Here is a 22,361-nt window from a genome sequence, read left to right as displayed (position 1 = left end):
GGATCAGACGAGGATACATCAGTTACCCTTATTTATCACGACATCACATTTAAAACGTATCATTTCCCCTTGTTCACAAAGTGTACGCAGCTGCACTTTAGAATCCTATACATAGGAGCATCGTTTACTCGAGGGGCGCGCCTTTTTCGAATCTGGCGCGACAGATATCTTCGATCTGCCTCGACCGTTATTGGCCAACGGATACTCATTCCTATAAGACTCCGTTCACACCGGATGTTCGATCGATGATCTCAAACTGTACGTTCGAAATTGAATATAATCGGTTTCATCAATTTATTTCCTTAATAATTATTTTTCTTATACCCACATAATAAATCAATTCTTTCCTGCCATTACTATAAATTTTCCCCACAAATTTAATCCCTTATAATATAAATAATTAATATATTCCACTTCACGTGTCAATAATAAAAATAACTTCATCACCCGTCATATAAACAATTTTGCTCGAAATATTTAATTCGTTCGATCAAACACTTTTTACCTAGGATAATGCACATACTTCCTAATTAGCTGGTTGTTACATTTATTTCAATGTACGCACTCCTATTTAATAAGACATCAACCTCATAAAGAAAAATGTAATCGAAAATAATAATAAAACTCGTCGATAATTGACAAGTAAGTCAAAACTTCGAAATTAACCTGACATTAATTCCTCGTAGGAAAATGAAACGAATTTCTGCACGTTGTGAAGGACTCCTAAAGTTTGGTTAAAGGCGCATCGGTGTGAATCAGTGTGTCAACGGTGGTTAGGTGGTGGGGATCGGGCTTGCAATACATGCAACGTGCACATCTACAGTGGTACAGTACCGTACGGTGCGTTACGTGTGCGAGTCAGTGGTTTTTCGATGATGCCATGGTGATGACGGGATTTTAACGTTCGATTGCTTCTGAAAACGTTGAGATAGGTGAGCTTAATCTCTGCGAGGAGCGAACCGAGCGGCTTTTCACTGACGCAGATCCAGGCGATTTGGCCGCGGAACGCGTGAAACGAGCGGAACAGCGTCGGCGATCAATGTTGGTTCGCGGGTGTGCCCGTTCGTATGCCCAGCCCCGTGTGTGTTCCCTTTTTTCCCTTTTGGTTCCCCACGGGGAAATCCATTTTCCCAGCTAACGCCCGATCGATACGATTTCTTTGAACGTTTGACAACCAGTCGAAGGAGCCGTGAAGGATTCAGTGACGCTAAAATCGGTGTTCGTGCGTGATGTTGTGATCTCGAAGGACAACTCTGGTGAGATCATCGTGACACCATCACCTGTTCCCGACAACGATTGTGTGCGACCCCAGACCCAATTCCGGTTTATATTGTAGCCGCCCGTTGATTATTTTTTTTTCGAACTCACTTGTAATCGACGTATCAGTTTCCTCCTGATCCTTATATTTATTCGTCACTTTTCTGCCATAGAGAGCACGCCCATTTTTCACATCTCCATTGGCAACATGCAGTCCTGCATTGTTTCCACAGGGATTCGAAAATTGCTGAACCGTTCGAAGAGAACAGCGAGCATAGATTCATTTAGGGAAAGTGAAATCGGACGTTCGCTCGTTTGATTAGAAAGAATTATTTTTATTCAATACTGAAAGTATGAATCTTCGGCCTTCTTACTATGACCCATTGCAGGAACCGCATTTTGTATTTTGATTAAATATACATGTGGTAAATTAAAGATGCAAAGTTTATGGAAATTATTATTGATTAATGCTGGATGTGTATTCAGGATGCACGATTTCGGGTAAACTGAATTTTGCATGCTTTGTAAGGTGAATTCCAAACACATTTTTTCTGTTCCCGGCGACCCACTAAAGGGTCGCGACCCTTCGCATAAAAAACTCTGATCTAGACGTTCGTAGTGACACTCGTGAAGCGATCTCAAGGATTAGATCCTCGGTGTTATTCGAGTGTGAAGAAAAAGTAAACCGACTCTTATGAATGCAAATAGGGACCAGAAAAGCCGCGTCGATGATTTCATTCAATAAATTCGTTTTGAATAGTGTAGGTTCAATGGTTGAATTTCCGGTTTCTGTGTGGTAGTGTTTTGTATTTTCTTAACGAGCGAAACGAATTTGGGAATGTTTGCGACGGAGTATTTAAAAATTTGCGAATCAGTGTCGAATTAAGTTCATTACACCTCTTTTAGTCTTAATTACCGAGAATTTTGAGAGAGTTCGTTTTCTATTTCTAGATCAAGAAAATACCGGCCGATCATGAAGCTAATCGTGTGCATTATCTCAACGCTGGTACTGCAGGCATCGGCAATAAGTGAGTGTAATTCTGTCATCGTATTTCGTGTCAACACGATGAATTTAATGTAACACTTGTTACAGTCGATCAATTTTTATAACGATCTGTGATTTTTAATTATAGTTCGTATCCCGGATGTTATAGGAGGTGAAAAATAAAACTGTAGAGTTGTTAGAGACAGATTTGCTTTACTACTGATGTAGTGTTTAATAATGAACTGCATTAGTTATTTTACTGTACATTTAAAATGCTTATAGACACATAAATTAGGAAATTCATTGCTACACATTTCAGGAGTTTCAAAAAGATGTTTGTTTGCTTTCATTTGCTTTAATACCACTGTTTATGCTACATGAATTTTATTTCATATAATTATATGATATTAAATTAAAGGCTTGTTTCCATTATTTTAATTTCATTGACATTTTATACATTTAATTGCATTCTTTTTTATACACTGTTCCAATCTTTTAAATAGTTACTAAAGTATTTTTGTTGATTTTATGTTTCTTTCATATGATAGCATAATATTTATTTAATTGAAAATTTCAGTTTGTTGTTGTTGCACAGCAATAGCAGAATACATTTCAACAGTGTAACAGTTATACATACTTGTCATTTGTATCTTCCATTAGTTCAATCTCCGCCACGGATATCCAAACAACCCCCGACAGATGAACAGCTTTTTCAAGTGGCTCAAGCGAAGGTTAATGAGAACGACAAACCATTTTTAATAGAGTGTGAGGCAGAAGGAGAACCTGCTCCAAGGTAAAATATATGTTATTTAAAAATTCTTTTTTTATTATCCAATAATGAAATATTATCTTTTGTATTTCTCATAAAATATATTTTTCTCTAACATTTTCAATAACGAAGGAACATCACTTTTCATTTCTATTAATTTATTATTCGTGAGGATAACAATTTTATAGGAAGTACTAATTACAAGTTAATGTACTACTAAATTTACATTTTCCAAGAAGATTCCATTCATGTAGTTTCATTGCACTCATATTTAAGTGTAGTGTCTCTGTTCTGCAAAGAAGCCAGAGTAACTGGTCTTAATTACCAGGATGACCTCATAGCCTTAGGGGGTATAAAGTTACTAGTACTGATAAAGATACCTTACTTGTGGTGTAAATTGTACAAGCATGGGAGTGGTCATTGTGTTACCAAAAGAAAATAAATAATATCAATATCATGTTGTGATGTATTTTAATTTTTTTTTTTAAACAGTAGAATTTGTTTTTACTATTTTTAGAACATTGATCTTTATATTCAATAATTACAATTAATATAAATTTTAATTTCTTTATGTATATTTTGATTTTAGATATCGATGGATTAAAAATGGAAAAAATTTTGAATGGCCAGCTTATGACGATCGTATCTCTCAACAACCAGGCAGAGGTACATTAGTGATCTCAAGACCACGAGATGAAGATCTCGGGCAATATCAGTGCTTTGCAGAAAATGAGTGGGGAATAGCCACATCGAATTCAGTTTTCGTTAGGAAAGCTGAATTAAATTCTTTCAAAGATCAAAACCCTATAAGTTTGGATGCAAATGAAGGACAACCATTTAAATTAACATGTCAACCACCAGATGGTTGGCCGAAACCAAATGTATATTGGTTAATCCAAGATACTGCAGGGGGTATCAAATCAATCAATAATTCTCGAATGACATTGGATCCAGAAGGAAACCTTTGGTTCAGCAATGTTTCCCGAAACGATGCTTCTGATGACTTTTACTATGCATGTGCAGCCACTTCTTTATTCAGGAGTGAATATAAATTAGGAAATAGAGTTTTATTGAATGTTATCTCTTCGGGAGTGTCTGCTAGTCAGAACAAACATGAACCTGTTAAGCAGTACGTCAGCAGGAAAAACGAAGTTGCCTTACGCGGTAAAAAAATTGAATTATATTGCATATATGGTGGAACGCCACTGCCACAAATAGTATGGAGTAAAAACGGCGAAGTAATTAGAACAAACGATAGAATAACGCAGGGGAATTATGGTAAATCTCTGATAATAAAACATGTCAATTTTAAAGACGAGGGCTCATATACTTGTGAAGCATCTAACGGAGTAGGAGATGCACAATCGTATTCTATAAACTTGCAAGTAATGGCAGTTCCATATTTCACCGTTGAACCTGAGATAATCAATGCAGCAGAGGATGAAACTGTTGAGTTCAAATGTGCGGCTGACGGTGTACCTGTTCCAGAAATAAACTGGATACATAATGGTAAGCCAATATATGAGGCGCCACAAAATCCACGCAGAAAAGTTACACCAAATTCCATTATCATTGAAAAGCTGACAAAGAAAGACACAGGAAATTACGGCTGCAATGCGACAAATTCGTTGGGTTATGTATATAAAGACGTATACGTGAATGTATTAGCCTTAGAACCCGAAATCACGCAACCCCCGGCAGATCTTACTTCTACAGTTGATGGCAAAACAGTGAGAATTACATGTCGAGTGTTTGGGGCACCAAAGCCTGCCATTAAATGGGTTCGAAACGATCAAGAACTGACTGGCGGTCGATACAAAACTTTAGAGTCTGGTGACTTGGAGATTGAAAATGTAATATTCTTAGATGCCGGAACATATACATGTCATGCATCCAATAAATTTGGACATGTTGAAGCTACTGGTGTGTTAGTAGTTAAAGAACATACCAGAATTACTGATGAACCAGAAGATTATGAAGTTGCTGCGGGCTCTACTGCAACCTTTAGGTGATTTATTATTGTATTTATGTATATTTTACTCACTGAGTATTTTACGGACTGTTAATAATGTGTACCATTGATAACCTATATGACGTGAATCTAAAATCACATAAATTCAACGTACTAATTTACATTTTAACATGAAGTCTAATAATAGCTATTTTTTATTTAGATGTAATGCGGTAACAGATCCGAGCCTAAATCTAGAAATTGACTGGTTAAGTAATGGCGAACCCATAGATTTTGAGATGGAACCACGGTTCATTCGTAGTACTGATTACTCATTAATGATTACAAAAACAACTGAATTAGATTCTGGTACTTATACGTGCGTCGCTCATACGGTATTGGATGAGACTAGGGCGCAAGCAACATTAGTTGTTCAGGATGTGCCAAACGCACCGAAATTAATCAGTGTACGCTGTATGGCAAGCGAAGCATCTGTTCATTGGACTCCCATGGGTGATAATAGAGCTCCAATTTTAAGATATACTATCCAACACAACACAACTTTCACACCAGATACTTGGGAAGTATCGAAAGACTCTGTTCCAGCTACTGAACAGACTTACGTCGTTTCCATGACGCCATGGGCCAACTACACGTTCCGTGTACTGGCTTGGAATAAAATAGGTAAGATTTTAACTACGTAAGGATCAGTCTCAAATGTCACTCGAGAAAATGATCTATATATTTCAGTGTGTAATATAATAAAATCCATTAATGATTATTAATAATGGTTTGTGTAGGACCATCTTTACCATCGCCGCATAGCGATGTATGCACCACATTACCGGATGTTCCATATAAAAATCCTGACAATGTTATGGGCAAAGGAACTACTCCACAAAATATTGTGATATCTTGGACAGCCATGCCACAAATAGAACACAACGCTCCTAAATTCATGTATAGGATATACTACAAACGGGACATACCGGGTGAGAAATGGACTATAGAGGATATACACGATTGGAAGAAAAACGATTTGGTAGTAGACAATCAGCCCACCTATCAGAGATACAAGATCAAAGTTGTAGCCATTAATGAAAGGGGAGAGTGCAGAATTGCACCTGAGGAAATAACTGGATATTCTGGGGAAGATGGTTTGTTTCAATGGATTTGATGATTCTTCAACTGTAACTTAAAAAGCAGTATTGGTAAAATTGTACTTAATTTTTAACAGTTCCACTGCAAGCGCCCAGTAACTTTACATTGAATCATGTAAATTCAAGTACCAGTGCGCAGTTCTCATGGAATCCAGTTCCAGAGGAAACGGTACGAGGTGAATTACAAGGATACAAGATCCAAACTTGGACAGAAAGAGATGGTGAAAAAGGTTTACGGGAAATTGATTTAAGAGGTGGCAACAGGACACATGCTCTTGTAAGCAAGTTCGTTCCGTTCAGCAAGAATTACGTTCGGATACTTGCATACAATGGACGGTACGAGAAGTAAAATAATTATTTTTAAATGTCGATTTCTAATGGTATCTAATACAAAGGATTTTCCTTTAGATATGCGGGACCCCATTCTGAAACGTTAAGTTTCGATACCCCAGAAGGAGTTCCAGGTACAGTCCTTAGTTTAGAGGCGTATCCCATGGGTTCTAGCGCCTTATTCTTAATGTGGACCAAACCTGCGGAACCAAATGGTATACTGACTGGATACAGAATTTATTACGAATCCGTAACTGGCACCAGGTTGGGGCCATTACTAGAAAGGAAACCGCACGTCACTGACCCAGAAGCTATAAGTGCAAAGTTGGGAGATTTGGCGCCTGATACAAAGTATCGTATACACATCCGGGCAACGACAAAAGTTGGCGAAGGAGAGAAGTATGTCCCCTAATTTAATATTCCTTTGCTATTTTTCCATTGAAACTAACAAATTCTTTCTTGTAGCTATTTCATTGAACAGAAAACACGAAAGTCCCAACCTCCGGACATACCTCGATTCACATGGGAAGCGATTCCGAAAGAGAATGGCTATTCCAATGTGAGAGTCATTTGGGAGCTGAATCTAAACGGAAATCCAGGAAGTCACTTCTTTGTGAAGTACAAACTTAGAGGTGAAACGATATTCCTCGAAACGGACCCAGAGTATTTGACGAACACGATCGAAATACGTGGATTACAAAGCGGTGAAGTATATGTAATGTCTATCGTTGCTGTGGACGGAGACTACGTAACTGAAAGCGAACCGCAAGACGTTGAAACAAGCAGTGAAGGGCCCATCATTCAACCGAAGGAAAATGTCGCAACTGCCGGATGGTTCATAGGGATGATGTTGGCGATAGCGTTCCTTCTCTTGGTACTTATAATTGTTTGTGTCATCAAGCGCAATAGAGGTGGCAAATACGCAGTACACGAAAGAGAATTGGCTGCTGGCCGAGGTGACTATCCAGAAGAAGGCGGTTTCCACGAGTATTCGCAGCCTTTAGACACTAAATCAGCCGGTGGCCGAGCGTCTTTAGCGTCGTCCTCTCATCAAGATGGAAAGCAGCCGGAATCTGACACAGATTCAATGGCGGAATATGGAGAGGGTGATACAGGTCAGTTTACAATGTAATAAAGATCAATTTATATTAACAAAGTAATGAGGCAATTCAGGTAAGTATATTCTTAGTGGTGTAGTACTAGCGCACCAATTCCCACATAAGCACATGCAACCGGAAGCATGGTTAAAGACATTTCTGTTTAAAGGTTCATTAGTTTTCTTTTTTAGAATAATTATGTACACGTACAGTATTGATTAGAATATTATTTTACAATTTATTGATTTGTTTCTATAGTTAGTACCTTAAGTTACGTTATATTTTGTTCCCCGTTTTATTTCCTTTGTTGCTTGACTCAATACAGAAGGCATGAACGAAGACGGATCATTCATTGGTCAATATGGTCGACATCGTAAGCAAGAACCAAACTCACAAGCATTTGCCACATTGGTTTAAGGTCAGTCGATATTTTCAAACATTAATCGCATTATTTGTTGTATTCGACGTGTAAAAAAAAAACACTTCACCTTTAAAGATATTCATTTAAATCGTATTTTATTAAAGGACGTTTCACGGAAGACGGTTCTTTCATTGGACAATATGGGCCCAAAGGTAGGCCAGAGGAAACACCACCCATTCCAAGCGGCACTATGGCTACATACGTGTAACCTCTGCCATTATCTTAATCAAGCCGCATAAAAATTGTTTTCTTGTCAAGAGTGGGGACTCCCGTCCTTACTAGCCGCAGCAGCTCTGCTATGCACCTTGCGCTGGGCGCAATGTCCAATACTATACTGCCAATTAGACTTTGGTTTTGGGTTTTATAGTTTATGTAGAAAAATAAGTAAATGTTTCTATATTGAGCCGGTGTAAGGAATATACAAGTCATGCACAACATTTGTACATTCGTGTCATCCGAAGACTTAATTCCTCTTAAATCTTTGATACATACATTTTAAATGCAGTGCTCGAGTATTTGAGCGATTTCTTTGGTAATTAGAAGAATGTTGATACGAGATTATTTGATCGTGAACTGTGAGTACAATTTGTTAGTCGAGTTGAAATTAGTTATAAATGATTAGTTTGTTGAACATCTTTAATTAATTATAAAACCCAAAGACGGTAGGTGTCTCATAGCGTGCAAGCTATTTATGGACATAATATAGTAGGAAGTACTCTAGCATTGACCGTAAACATTTTTGACAAGGCCAGATTGGTACAGACACTACAGCTTATCACAGGGTATACGAGTTACGTTTATATTGTTCTAAGTATGTATGGCACAAAAGCATGATGTACTTTTGAGGCTGCATATGAGGATCACGTCTATTGCGAAAAGAAAAAAGATAAAAGGGGGGTGGGGGGAAAGGTAGAGAAAATAATCAGTACCTATAATTCGTGTTATACAAAAATTAGTTAGACTGGTGTTACTTATATGCACTCTTAAAAACGGAGGGACTGATGTCAAGAAGCGTGTCACAATCTGGCCTCGACTGATTCTAATTTTAAACTAAAGAAAGCGAAAAGAGGATTGTTCTAAGGACCTTTAGATACAATCAATTTTTACTCTGCCGACAGAGGGCCAAATATAAACGAATCAGTGACTATCTAACAAGTATTGTGCACTTGCACTTTCATTAACGATACACGAACGACAAAAATATATGAAAGATATTATTATTAATGCTATAATATTAAAAGGAACATTGTACATGCACTATAGTAGTTAAAGAAAGAAAAATTTCACATGGCCTCTAATTGTTGCTTTTTGTATGTGAAACGTGCTTTAGCTGAGACAAAATGAGGAGTCCTTTTATTTTTATGGATGTTTACTTTTCCTTTTTTGGTAATTTTATTATAATCCAATGAATAGAAGGTATTGATTATTTAATATATAAAATATTAAATATATATATATATATAGAGACATATATTGATTATTAATTAATGCTTAGATTCTTAAAAATGAATGCGATCACACAGGAGCAGCTATTATTACGTTTTAATATATAAAATGTTATGAGATCATAGTGATGATCCGTTGATTTCTACAAGAGTAAATGTACGTTTTTATTTACCGTATTAAGTTTAGCATATTCAATGCAATGTACAGGTTGTCTGCAAAAGTGTCGCGAGCAAATATGTCAGGTACAAAAATAAAAGAAAGGTACAAAGTATAGAATACTTACAATACATGTGCGCGTAAAGTTCGTAAAAATGTATATGATAATTCCAAACAAAATGACGTACACCTCTCAACTTGCCCAAAAGGACAAAAGATATACTAAAAGGTTTTCTTTGGAATTTTCATTAGAAAAGTTTGGATTGGGTGCCGTTGTTAGAACAAAAAATCCGTTTCTTTTAGCGACAAGAGTTCCACGTTTCAATTAATATTTGTCAGGGTCTTTTTTGCCGATTATCCTGTACAAATATAGAAAATAAATGGCTTGGACGTCACGTAATTTTTACGAACTCTATACATATATACGTACGTATATAGGCGCCCGCGAAAAGGGAATATGTATTGTAAATTAATAAAAAGAAAAAAAAACAATAATTTATTGTAAAGATACCGAAGTATATAAAAAGAAAAGTGAAAGCGCAGAGGCATATATATGTAATATATTAGAGCGTCACTTGAGCTATTCATTTGACAAAATGATCAACTCTACGAAAGGGACAGTAAGAAAATTTCACGAAACCACAGAACGCATAATCAAACTGAAAATGTGTTGGCACAAAAAAATTCGAGAATATTTGAGAAAGTGAAGTTGGTCAGTTTGGCCTGTGAACGACTCATTTATCGTAAACCCGTATTAAATTATATTTCCAAGAATAAGTATCGACGTCCAAGTCAGTTACAATCGTATGCAATTACGTTGTCAATGTAATCTCTCCTAATCGTATTATCTTTTGTATATTTTCGAAAACGTGAAAATCACTTTACCATCTTCTGAATCTCCGGTTGGACGAAACACATATTACCACTTATGTGATCTTCCAAGTAACTTTCGTACGTGTAAATGGTGTTTTGATACTTTTTAATATATTTTGATACTTTTTTTTCTCATTTATTATATTATTTCATTACTTGTTATATTGTACGAACTTTTCTTCTTTTGTATTCACGGTAGGAACGTATAGGGGCGTTTAATATGAATCTCGTGTGTTGAATCTGACATTTAGTTTTATTGACTTATGAACAATTTTATTTATACATACATACATATATATATATATATATATTATTGCGAGGAAATCACACCGTGCCAGCGCAGCTCATATTTAAACCGAAATGCGATGTACGACTGTCTACGCAGCAGTGTTCATTTGACGGCGACAGGACAGCACATGTTATTCCTACAATATCAAAGAAAAGCAAAAAAAAAAAAGGAAAAAGAGATACGTAGCGCAAACAGAATAAATTCATTCAAACATGTGCGCGCCTATCGTGCTAACCTTTCATTGTACATTATCTTATTACTATTAAGATACCAATGCGTTTACTGTCAGAAAAAAATGCACGGACGCGGTGTTAAGCGAGACACGTTCCAGTGCGTATACTTCTGACGGTGTCCACTGTTTCAATATTTTTTCTACGACTTAGAAACTGCAATGTTTAGCAACCTGGTTGAAAGTTCGTTTCACCATAAGCGCAATCGTACCGAAACATACACCACATTACATTACGTTACATAAAGGAAACACAAATTTGATCGATTCGCCTTTAGTTTTGATCGTTTATCAACGATCACGGTAACGCGCATTCCAACGCCTGTGTAACATCTCCCATGTCAATAAAAAGATGATAAATAAAATAAACGAAATCAACAAACGACAATACACGTTCATCGTATCCGTTTAATTATCCCTGACAATGATTACTATGTTGTATATATGTGTATACTGCATATAAAATACTTTCATTTTGATTTCTTGAATGTTATGGGGATCACCGGTGACCCACAACCAATTGAATTACTATAGTTCGCTGAAACGATGATTATTTGAAAACGTTTCTATATTATAAATAATGTTATCTAATACAGTGACATTCAGCTAGATGAAGGTGCAATATTAATAAAATTCAATCAAATGATTGAATATTTGATTTCTTCCATTTTACGTATGTTGCTTCATGGAATCGTGAGCGTTCAACGTGTTAATGGTTTGAAACATAAAATTCTTAAAAATACTTTTTCCCTTTAACCTCTGATCTCTATACTTCATAGTACCTATTTAGTTTTATTCATCTTGACATATCTATCGTATGATCACCGACCCTATTAATAGCAACACGATTCACTAACACTAGAACTACCGGATGGGTCAAAACGACCCACTCCTGACTTCATTTCCTCCAGTTCTTTAACAGATAACTTCTCCGAAAAGGTACTAGAGAAACTGATTTAGCAGTACACAAACTGAATTGCAAACCAAATGAAAAGTCTCGATAATTGCGCCGTTGAGGTTTCTACAGGACAATCTCAAAACAATTTAACTGCTCGATAGTTCTAGCGTTAGGCCTCCGTCCTGGATATTATTCCCACCCACGACGTTGTTCTCCGGGCATCTGGTACAGACTTAACTCCGCCATTACGAACATGACAATTTGTTCGAATTTTCAATTCCAATCGTCGATGCTGAAAGAAAGACCGAATGTAAAGGCAAGCATGGAGACCCCCTGCAGTTCTCGGAGGAGACTCTGCCGTATCCTCGTCGAGGACGGCAGGCCCCTCTACCCACAGAAGCACGTTCGGCCAGGCAAGCAAGAGAGCCGCGCGGACAGAAGTCGAACGAGATGTGACCGATAATGTAATTATGCGGGACAGGTTTTTTGTGCCAGTACTCTAACTTGATTTCTCGTGAGTCTCCCTTCTTCCCTGCTACCTGCCACCATTTCGCTCTATCGTCCGTTCTTTCTTCTCTCTTTCTGTCCCCCGACACATACCCCTGTCCCATCTTTTTTCCTACTCTTCCCACCACGGTGGAACCTCGATAGATGCACGGGACCGGAACCAGAAATCTATACAAGCATCAAGATTCGTATAATCGCCGACGAAACCGATCCATCTCTCAATGTTCCTACTTTCTTATATTTCACTCTGTACTCGGGAGGTGACTCTGTCACCATTTCATTTGATGTAGTAAAATTATAAGGTCATATATAATACTAAGCTTTGTATAATGCATCGATATGTGAAATATTCGAATAAAATGGTTTTACTTATTGATTTATGTATGTTATTACCGGAAATTACCGGGAAACGTTAAATATTTCTAGCGAAAAACTTTCGAGACATCATTTGATTTGATTCGGTGGAACTATAAAATCTGATATTTGATAAACTTTATAATGTCTCGATACGTGAAAGACTGGAATAAAATAGCTTTGTGATTTCCCTTTGAGTTAGTTTCAAGGAATATCGTCTTCGTCAAAGAATGTTAAATATTTCTAGCGAGAAACTTCCGAGTACAAAGGGTTAATACTGTTTCTTCAACCCTAATCGGACCACGATGTGTCTTTGAGTCACGTTTGAACGTTTTACTTAAATTCTCTGATTATTTCATGTCGCATTTCCAAGAGTTTTTTTTTTTTTAATTTGGGCCCTATAAACAAAAGCAATAACATTTCAATCATTCCTTTTATTCTCATAAGTGACCGAGAGTCGCATCGTGCTATGATTCGTTATAAAAACACGCGGTACGATTAGGATTAACCGTTTGCTAACTCGAAGAGAAATCACCGGTACATTGAGGAACAAAGCTGTTTTATTCCAATGTTTCACGTATCGAGGCATTACACAAAGTTTAACATTAAACATCACGTTCCATAGTTTTACTGTGTCAAATCAAGTGGTGACTGAGAGTCATCTCTCGAGTGCAAAGGGTTAAATACTGAATTTTATTCTCATTTAGGAACTGACCGGTCATCCTTGCTACGCGCCGATGGAATGCGATGCGCGAGAATCACTCGCAACCGTGGAGCTTCTGTCGTGCACTCTCCCTATTTCTCTTCCCAACTTTTCCCCGGTCCCATTGATTTCGTCCCATCGTTCAGCTTGTACCTCCACCTCCGAAATCGTTGTTCCCTTACCATTGCTCGCGTCGAATCGCGGGAACCGAGACAGGAGGAGAAAAAAGTCATACGCGAAAGGGAAAACAGTGCCGACGACGGAGAAATGTATATACCCGAGATCAGGCGGCCGTCAGGTACGTGCATCGACGTTAGCGCCTGCCGTTTGCCTGGCCTGCCTCCTCTGCACGAGAGACGTTCCTGTGTGGGACCCAGACGGAGCCGTGTACGTGTGTCCCTGTGTCCCGAAGGAGAAGAGGAGGTAAGGTCGACTCGTATGATGGAAAAAGATCGTGTATACGAGTTGCACAAGCTGATCGAACACGAGAATGTTGCAAGGTAAGAATCGCAATGATAAGTAAGCATCTTGATGCATTGTGTTATGCATCCTGGGATGCACTGTGCGGACAAAAATATTTGAATCATTGGTCCCTCGTCCAACGACCTAAGTTCGATATCGTCGTATTCTTCTGGTGTATCAGCAAGAAACAAAGCGATATTGAAAGGAAAACAGTTGAGTTTCTATTCTTCGAACTACACCGAAGATTATTACATTAACACGTTGATTGCCACGGAGGTCATCGATGACCGGAGCTTCGAAATTGCTTGAGAACAATTACAATAAGAAGATTGATATCGACTAAAAATCTTTAGTAACACGAGCAGTTAGACAATAGCGTAGTATGAGTGCTAATATCAAATGATTACTAATTACTGCTAACACCATTTGCCTTCACTACGAAAGAATAATTTAATTGCTGTAACAAAACGCTCGAAATTCTCGTGGCAGTCAACGTGTTAACATTAGAATTACTTGATGGATCAGAATGATTTCTTCTTGATTTCTTTTATAATTGGAAAGGTACAAATGCTTCTTTGAGAAATCGTTAATACTAGAACTATCAGATGAGTTAAAATGATTTATTTCTGATTTTTTTTTTTGCAATTACTGGAAAGGTGCGGTTACTTTTACAATAATTTAGTAATAGCATAACTGAAATACAGTTAAATTGAAATCTTAGTAAATTTATGGTTTTTATGAAGAAGTTTCGAAAAGTCAGTTTAACACGTTCGTTCCAGTGACGTCCCTCTCAATTACAGTTTATTCGATTGAATGAATCTAAACAAACTATTGAAACAAATGAAGCTAAAACGAGTTACATCCCCAAATGTAATTTCGTAGCTCATAACTTCAACTAGCTGTACCTATAAGATTAATTTCATTTTCTTTGTATAAAATACAGGAATGCAGCCGTCACAAATGACGCTGGCAGCGAACGTGTTAAGTGCTTGTTAATAATTCTAATTTAACATTAGAACTACCTAAACTGACTTTTACAAATTCCTTTATAAAAACCATAAACGCACGTTTACCAAGATTTCAATCGCATTTCAGTTTTGCTATTACTGGATTAGTTCCTTCAATAATTCCCCGCAGAAGTATCTGTACCTTTCCGGTAATCGTAAAAGACATCAGAAATAAGTGATTCCGACCCACCTGGTTCTAACGTTAAAATAAACTAATACGATCCACTAACGACAGACAACATAATTTCACGACGGTACTCATGGTGACAACCTTTTCGCACTATCGATAATGACTTTTGATGTTCGGTTGACTGTGACGCTTAGGTCCTCGGATCGAATGGGTTAGACGGATGCACAAAGAACTGCTTCTGATGAACGGGTGGTTTTGTTATCGCTAGATCATGCAAAAAGTGCCGTGTCAGCGTAGCCCGCAAGAAACGGGACGGCGTTGAGAAACGCATTTTGCGGGTTACAAAGTATCCGTTGCGATTAAGCGGCGGAACGAATCGGTGGTCCAATCCCATTCCGCGGGACACGATGATCACGGATCGCAGGACCACGTTGATACGGGTTCAAACGGGCCGGCTTTCGGCCGACATTTAAAAACCGCCATCCGTGGTACGTGATTTTGCGTAATGTCCGGCGTAACGCTGCTCTCCTCGTGTATCGTAGTGAATCCAATTAGGTTTGCGACGGTCGAGCAAAAACATTCGATCGGGAATAAAACCGGCACCAACCGTGCCCTGCCGGACGGCCCCCGGAGGACTCGCTTTCCCGTTCCTGAGCCACGTATAATACCCGCTCGGGATCAATTGTACGTTGTATCGGCGAGATCTGTTATCCGCGCCGCAGCCGGCCGTAATATAACAGCGACGCGTTTATCGAATATCCTCTAATTTCGTCCAGCTATTAGGCGAGCGCGAGTATCTTTACCTCTAAAAATTGATTACCCGCGCGGCGATTCCGATACCCATGAAATCGATTATCTCAGGCCTCACCCTTTTCGTCTGCCCGCCACTTACCGCGCGTAAAAGTTATACCGTGATTTTTCTCTTGTAGCGTGCTTACATATTTTACAAAGAATTTAACACTACAAGCGTGTATTTCGAGATATCTTATAGACAGAATAGCTGTGCGTTCATATGGTCGAAAAAAAGTCAATTAGGCAATTATTAGAGGTGAAATAAAGTGTAATTGCAGGTTCAAGTCTGGCTGGACAGCTTCACGAGTATGTGGTAAAAAAAAGAAGTAACAGCTTTACTTCTTTTTTTTTTAAGTAGACAAGATAGTTTTGAATCTTGGTTAAGTGTAATTGAATCTTTCGCGAGTACTTTAACACTGAAACTACCGACCAGTAAAATTGATTGTTCTGCAACTTTTTATAAAACTTGTAAAAATACATTTATTGGGTTTTCGATTCTCTTATATTTTAGTTTGTATTTATCTAAATCAATTTCTTGAATAATTTCTGGGAATATCGTCTGTGCCTTTCCCATAATTGCAAAAGAAACCTAAAATGGATGATTTTGACCCATCTGGTGGTTCCAGTGTTGATAGATTCTATTTTGGAAGCAAAATGGTTTTCGAACGATGACAAGGTTCGGTCTCATCATATAAATATGATCAAGTAATTCGAATATTTTTATTTAACCCTTTGCACTCGAGTGGTGACTTGATATGATTTGATTTGATTTGATATAGCAAAATTAAAAATTAATGCATCAATACATGAGATATTTATATAAATTAGCTTCTTAACACTAGAACTACCGAGCATTTGATGCGATTAATATGCAATCCCTGTAAAAATTGTAACAATAGATTATTTTCAGTTTCTCCAGAGATTCATTACAGCATTCAAATGAAACTATATATTTTCAAGATCATTTCGAATATTGAATGCTTTTAAGATATCAGTAATCGCGAATCAAACAAATCGAAACCGGTCATTTTGACTGGTACGGTGGTTCTAGTGTTAAATTACATATATTTTCTCATTAGTTCCTTTCAGAAAATGTCGTCCATGTATCATCAAAAGTCGATAGTTTCTAGTAAAAAGCATCCGAGTGCAAAGGGTCAAGAACGAAAGATCCGTACCATATATTTACACATTTTCAGTAAATTCAAATCATTCCTCACTTCCAATTACTCCTTCAAAAACATTGATCGCGAACAATGAAATTATATTGTACGTAATAATACACATTCCGTTATCGAACGCGATAATTCATTCCAGTGAAATCCCTAAATCTCCAGGGAGCAATTAGCCGATACGCGAATTCGCGTGCACGAGGAGAAATCATTTCAGCGAACCAAGGGTACCCGAAAATGATTACCACCGTGTACAGTATTAACTTCAATTCGGTCCAAGGTATCGCGCGCGAAATTCGAACGATAGAAAAAATGATATTTTATGGCTGTCGATTACGGGCTGGGCAAAAGACCGCGTGTATTTTTCAATCGGCGAAACGGCGTAATAATAGCCCCTCCCCTCCCCTCCTCCCCCGAACGTGAGATGGTTTCGCCGGTTCGTGATTTACCTGTGTGTGCACGGCCGTTCCGTGCACGGCGAGAAGGACGGCCGGAGGAACGCGACGGAGCAGAAGCAAGAGGAAAAACCAAAGAGCCTGTAACAGATAACAATGGGCCATTTGTTAGATGGTGCCCGTCCCACGACACGCGGCCCACAATGGACACTATTATCAACTATTCATTGAGCGTTCTGTTAAACCTGTTGCACGACGGGGCCAGAAATAGCCCCCGCCGTCCCCCGGTGATTCCCGGGCCGGCGTGACCTTTAAAAATGAAGATATCGCCTCTCGAAGACTTTCGAGACTCCTCAACCGCGGATCGTCGCCGTGAACGGCCCGCACGTTAAAAACCACTGCCGGTTAACTCGCGTCCCCTCGAACGGATTATCCGGAACACCTTGGAAACATAGGCTTGTTCTGTTGACACGGGGATCCGTCGCGCTGGCGCGCGCGCGCGCGCACACGGCACAAGGCGCATCTGTATAAATGATTCTTTCGTTGAATATCCGAAAAAGTTTCTGCGATTCTCATCGCTCGAGCACTTGGCTTCGTGTTCTCCATTTAACATTAGATTCACGGAATGCGTCAATCTGACGTATACTGAATTTTATAAACCTTAGTTGGTAAACTTCGATTTTGATTCATGCAATTACGCGAATATGTATCGTAGTGATTTGTTTTTAAGTCCCTGATTTCTAAGGTCTGGACTAACGAATATTAATTTACATAGGAATAATAGAATAAACCGTCGAATAAACGTAAAGCTAGTGTTAACACGTCGACTGCCACGGAAACCTTCAGAGTTTTATGTGACGCTTATTCTTTCGTGGCGAAGATAAAGAGGAACAGTTAATTATTATTTGGTATCGCAATGCGTAGTTTACATTGTCACCTAGTAATTTACGCAATGAAATATTTTCATTCGACATTAGTTAACCGAAGAATTATAATTATTACCGAGTAGTTTGGAAGCTCCGGCCATCGGTGACGTGGCAGCCACCGTGTTAGACATTTTCAAAGTCAAGGTATACCGTTGCACGACTTTCTACTTGTTGCTTCGTGGAATTAGCCGATTTAGCTAATGAGTGGCGCAATTATCGCTGTACTTGTACATCGCGGAGTTAGGAATATTTAGAATGTACCAATTAATGTCCAAGTTCATTATAAAAGTACTGTACTAATGTATCCGACCGTATTCGAATTAAGTACAGCTTTTATCCGCGAATTAAGCACATCTCTTGCCGAAGACAGTTCACTGCTGACGAGCTGAGGCCACAGTGGGCCCCGTCTATCGGGTATCATGTATTATTCATCGACCGAGGACCATTCGAGCGCTGCGTTCGGAAATAGCGATGCAGTCCACGAGCGAGCCATTACATGCGGCTGTTTTCTACTTTCGCGTTGATTTCGGTGAGCAAACGACTGACGGAACCTTCTTTCGCTCGTTAAACAGCTGTCTTCTTAGCGATGCGTTCAACTAGAACTACCAAGCACTTAACACTTAGGCGACCGCCTAAAAAGAACTATAACTACAACCTCTTCCATTATCTTCAATTGAACTCATTGAATTAATTTGGTTGAAAACCTTCTTTTGTAAAAGCAAGAACCATATTTGATGAATTGCAAACAATCCCACGTCAAGACTTACCAACCAAGAGAAAAGATAAACAGAATAAAAGGTAATACGTTGCTAACTGAAAGTGGGAGATCTCATTCGGTTGGCTAAGCGTTAAACTGACTTTTCCAAATTTCTTTATTAAACTTGTAACTGTGTGTTTATCAAGATTTCAATTGGTTTATATTTCATATGTATCTTCTCAGTTATTGTATAAAAAGAAATCAGAAATGGGTCATTCTGACTTACCTGGTAGCTCTGGTGTTAACAGCGAAGAGTCTAGGGTAATAAAATAAAGGAAAGCTACTGGAAAGATCATCGTTCTCTTTAACAATGAGTTATCTTTCAATGAATTCGAGAATTCCTCCGGTCAGTCGTTGATTTCGCGTGACCGTACGTTAAGGAACACCTTGTATGTACATTTTACGACACTTGTGTGCGTTCACCGCTTCACCGCACCTGTTTGTAGAAAGTCCCGCGCAATGCTGCGTTCCTCGGAAGATCAACGCGTCGCGAAGTGTCTTCGATCTACGGGAGGCGCGAAAAATCTTCGCGGATCGTACTGGCAGACACATACAACCGGCGGAATGTAAAATCGTGCGTGTCCCGTAGACCGGGGGCACTTAACGAACCGGCCTTTGTAACGGATTACAAAACGACCATGGAAATCCGGTCAAACATTGGACGGGAAGAATACCGTGGCCAAGAACGGATGGCGAAAAGAATCGTGTAACAATTCCATGCTTCGAGTTTGTTCACCCTCGAAGATTCGAGATGTTTCGACGAGTCGATCGTTTCTCTATCTCGTTCCCGGGTGAAAAGCAGACTTTGAGCGCCACGAAAATCTTTAAGCGTTTTCCCGTAGAATTTTCCTTTTGTAGCAGAGAAAAGCAGGAATTATTAATTACACTATTATCAACTTAGTTACGTTATTAACAGATTGGATACCATGAGGGTCACCGGTGACCCAAAATCGATTCACTATAATTCATTCGATTAAACTTGAAAACTGTTCTATATTATAAGTAATACAGTGACATCCAACAAGATAAATCTACAGTGATAGTAACGTAATTCAATTATATAAGTTGATATTACATTATTTTCATTTGCTATATTTTTCTCAGCAAAATCGTGCGATACTCAACGTGTTAAACATTTTCATTTCACATTGGTTAGCTTGTATGTTACGATTGTTTTCTAGTCATTCAGAAGCATCAGTCAGCAGTGACTAACACGGCGCTTAATGTGTTAAGCGTTTACAGTTTGCCAAAGGAGGAGACAATTGAATATATTGTTTATTAGACTTTTCCAAATTCCTCTATTGTAACTCCAAAGTTGCATCTACCCAGAGTTTAATTGATTTATAATTCAGCTTGCGTATTGCTAAATCAATTTCTTTAATCATTTCTCAGAGAAATATCTGTTACTTTTTTAACAATTGCAAAAAAGAAGGAATCAGGAATGGGTCATTTTGAACTGTCTGGTAAGTTTAGTGTTAAGGAACTGAATGTTTGTAGGATTGGCAGATTCATTGCGGCACGAAGACGACGAGACGTGTTAACTGGGTCCAAAGATCGGAAAAGAAAAGATTTTATCAAACGGGAAGCGAGAAAAGTCCTGTTAATAGGATGGAGGATCGGATACAAAATTAGCCAACCGAATGGGCAGATTTCCCACTTTTCAGTTACCAACCTATTGCCTTTTATTTTGTTCATCTTCTCGTTTATTGTTTACTAAGCCTTAAAGTGGGATCATTTACAGTTCATCAAACACGGTTCTTCTTTTTACAAAACAAAATTTTCAACCAAGTTCATTATAGTTCTTTTTAGACGGTAGCCTAAGTGTTAACACTAGAACTATCCGATAGGTCAGAATGATTCATGATTTCCTTTTCTCCAATTACTGAAAAGATAAAGGATGCTTCTCTGGGAAGCTACTAGAGAAATTGATTTAGTAATACAGAAACTACAGTGCAAATCAATCAAAGTCTCAATGGCTGCGCTATTTAGTTTCTACAGAGAAATTTCAAAAAGACAGTTTGACTTGGTAGTTCTAATATTAAGCGCAACAGCACACTTAGAAAACGAACACTGCTTATAGCAGTCGCCGGACAGTTTTTACAGAGATGGAGACGAAAAAGTGTCCAGTCATACGCGACTAGCAAACCTCGGCCATTGAAGTTAACACTAGAGCTACCTGATGGGTCAAAATGACTTATTCCTGATTCCTTCTTTCACAATTATTGAAAAGGTACAGACATATCCGCGAGAAATGATTAACGAAACTAATTCTGTAATAGCAAAACTGAGATACAAGTCAATTGAAATCTTAATAAACGCAGCTTATGGTTATCAGAAAGAAGTTTGTAAAAATCAGTTGGTGATCGGTAGTTCTAGTGTTAACGCTAGATTTACAGACATTTATTGTACAGTTTATTCTGTTGTTCCCAGAAATCTTTATGTTTTCCCTTTCAAATCTAAAACAAATGTTTAAAAACATATTATTAGGAACCGTGATCACATAATTGAATCAATAAAAATCGAGCCAAACATTTACCAATGTTTATAATGTTTATAAAATTCAATACGAGTGAAATTGACTCGTAAATCTAGTGTTAAAGAAGGATTCTATTCGAATTCCTCCGTGTACTCGAGCTACTTAACACTAACAATTAACTTAACTACCGACCAGTCAAATTGACTTTTTGAAATTCCTCTATAGAAACTCCAAGAGCGCGTCTATCGAGACTTCAATTGATTTCCAATTCAGCTTTCGTATTGATAAATCGATTTCTTTAATAATTTCTCAGAGAAGCGTTTGTTATCTTTTTAATAATTGCAAACAGAAGACGCCAGGAATGGGTCATTTTGACCCATCTGGTACGTTTAGTGTTAACACGTTGACTGCCACGGTGGTCACTGATGACCGGAGCTTCCAAATTGCTGAAGAACAATTACAATGCGAAACTTGATTTTAAATAAAAATATTTAGTAACATAAGTAGCTAGATCATAGCGTAATATGACTACTGTGATATTAAACCGTTAATAAGTATTTTCAATATCATTTGCTTTTGTTATTAAAGAATAAGTAATACTATTCGAAACGCTAGAAATTCTCGTGGCAGTCGACGTGTTAAGGCGAGTCTGGTACGTCGACAAGTCAATGGAGACTCGGTGTCAAGCGCCAGAACAAAGTTCGAACTGCAACCGTGTATTCCCTTTGCCGAATGCAAAGACAGACAGCCCTGAAAGAGGGAGCGAGCTGGGGGAGGAGGACGAACGAGGAAAAGACGCCGAAGGAGGAGGAGGAGGAGGAG

At 38.3% G+C, this 22,361-nt stretch overlaps 1 protein-coding gene and 2 long non-coding RNA genes across 5 annotated transcripts; 1 reads left to right on the top strand and 2 right to left on the bottom strand.

Annotated features, from left to right (window-relative positions):
• Window positions 1-772: 772 nt before the first annotated feature.
• On the top strand, window positions 773-11,355 carry Nrg (Neuroglian). Of its 3 annotated transcripts, XM_031978092.2 has the most exons (11): window positions 773-932; window positions 2,209-2,285; window positions 2,903-3,035; window positions 3,601-5,019; window positions 5,186-5,646; window positions 5,763-6,119; window positions 6,200-6,458; window positions 6,531-6,851; window positions 6,918-7,567; window positions 7,875-7,967; window positions 8,075-11,355. In XM_031978092.2, exons 2-10 carry the CDS (start codon window positions 2,231-2,233, stop codon window positions 7,964-7,966), a joined length of 3,747 nt encoding a protein of 1,248 aa, XP_031833952.1. In that variant the 5' UTR covers window positions 773-932; window positions 2,209-2,230; the 3' UTR covers window position 7,967; window positions 8,075-11,355. The 3 variants fall into 3 exon arrangements, with proteins under 3 accessions (XP_031833952.1, XP_031833950.1, XP_031833951.1); XM_031978090.2 differs by lacking the exon at window positions 7,875-7,967; XM_031978091.2 differs by lacking the exons at window positions 773-932; window positions 7,875-7,967 and adding an exon at window positions 954-1,256.
• On the bottom strand, window positions 11,075-13,738 carry LOC143174827 (uncharacterized). The gene is made up of 3 exons (XR_012999215.1): window positions 13,438-13,738; window positions 12,257-12,536; window positions 11,075-12,153 (listed from the first exon to the last, which is right to left on the bottom strand). It is a non-coding gene; the product is annotated as an uncharacterized LOC143174827 (long non-coding RNA).
• A 3,686-nt stretch (window positions 13,739-17,424) lies between these two features.
• On the bottom strand, window positions 17,425-18,829 carry LOC143174828 (uncharacterized). The gene is made up of 3 exons (XR_012999216.1): window positions 18,604-18,829; window positions 17,626-17,903; window positions 17,425-17,521 (listed from the first exon to the last, which is right to left on the bottom strand). It is a non-coding gene; the product is annotated as an uncharacterized LOC143174828 (long non-coding RNA).
• Window positions 18,830-22,361: the final 3,532 nt, after the last annotated feature.

Source organism: Nomia melanderi, chromosome 8 (genome assembly GCF_051020985.1).
Source record: "Nomia melanderi isolate GNS246 chromosome 8, iyNomMela1, whole genome shotgun sequence".
NCBI classification, from domain to species: Eukaryota; Metazoa; Arthropoda; class Insecta; order Hymenoptera; family Halictidae; genus Nomia; species Nomia melanderi.
This window is presented reverse-complemented; position numbering and strand designations above follow the sequence as displayed.

Coding starts and splice junctions, on each gene's coding strand:
- Nrg (XM_031978090.2), top strand. CDS start 2,231: ATGAAGCTAATCGTGTGCATTATCTCAACGCTGGTACTGCAGGCATCG. Junction 3,036..3,600: donor GAAGGAGAACCTGCTCCAAG/GTAAAATATATG, acceptor TTTTGATTTTAG/ATATCGATGGATTAAAAATG. Junction 5,647..5,762: donor ACTGGCTTGGAATAAAATAG/GTAAGATTTTAA, acceptor TGGTTTGTGTAG/GACCATCTTTACCATCGCCG.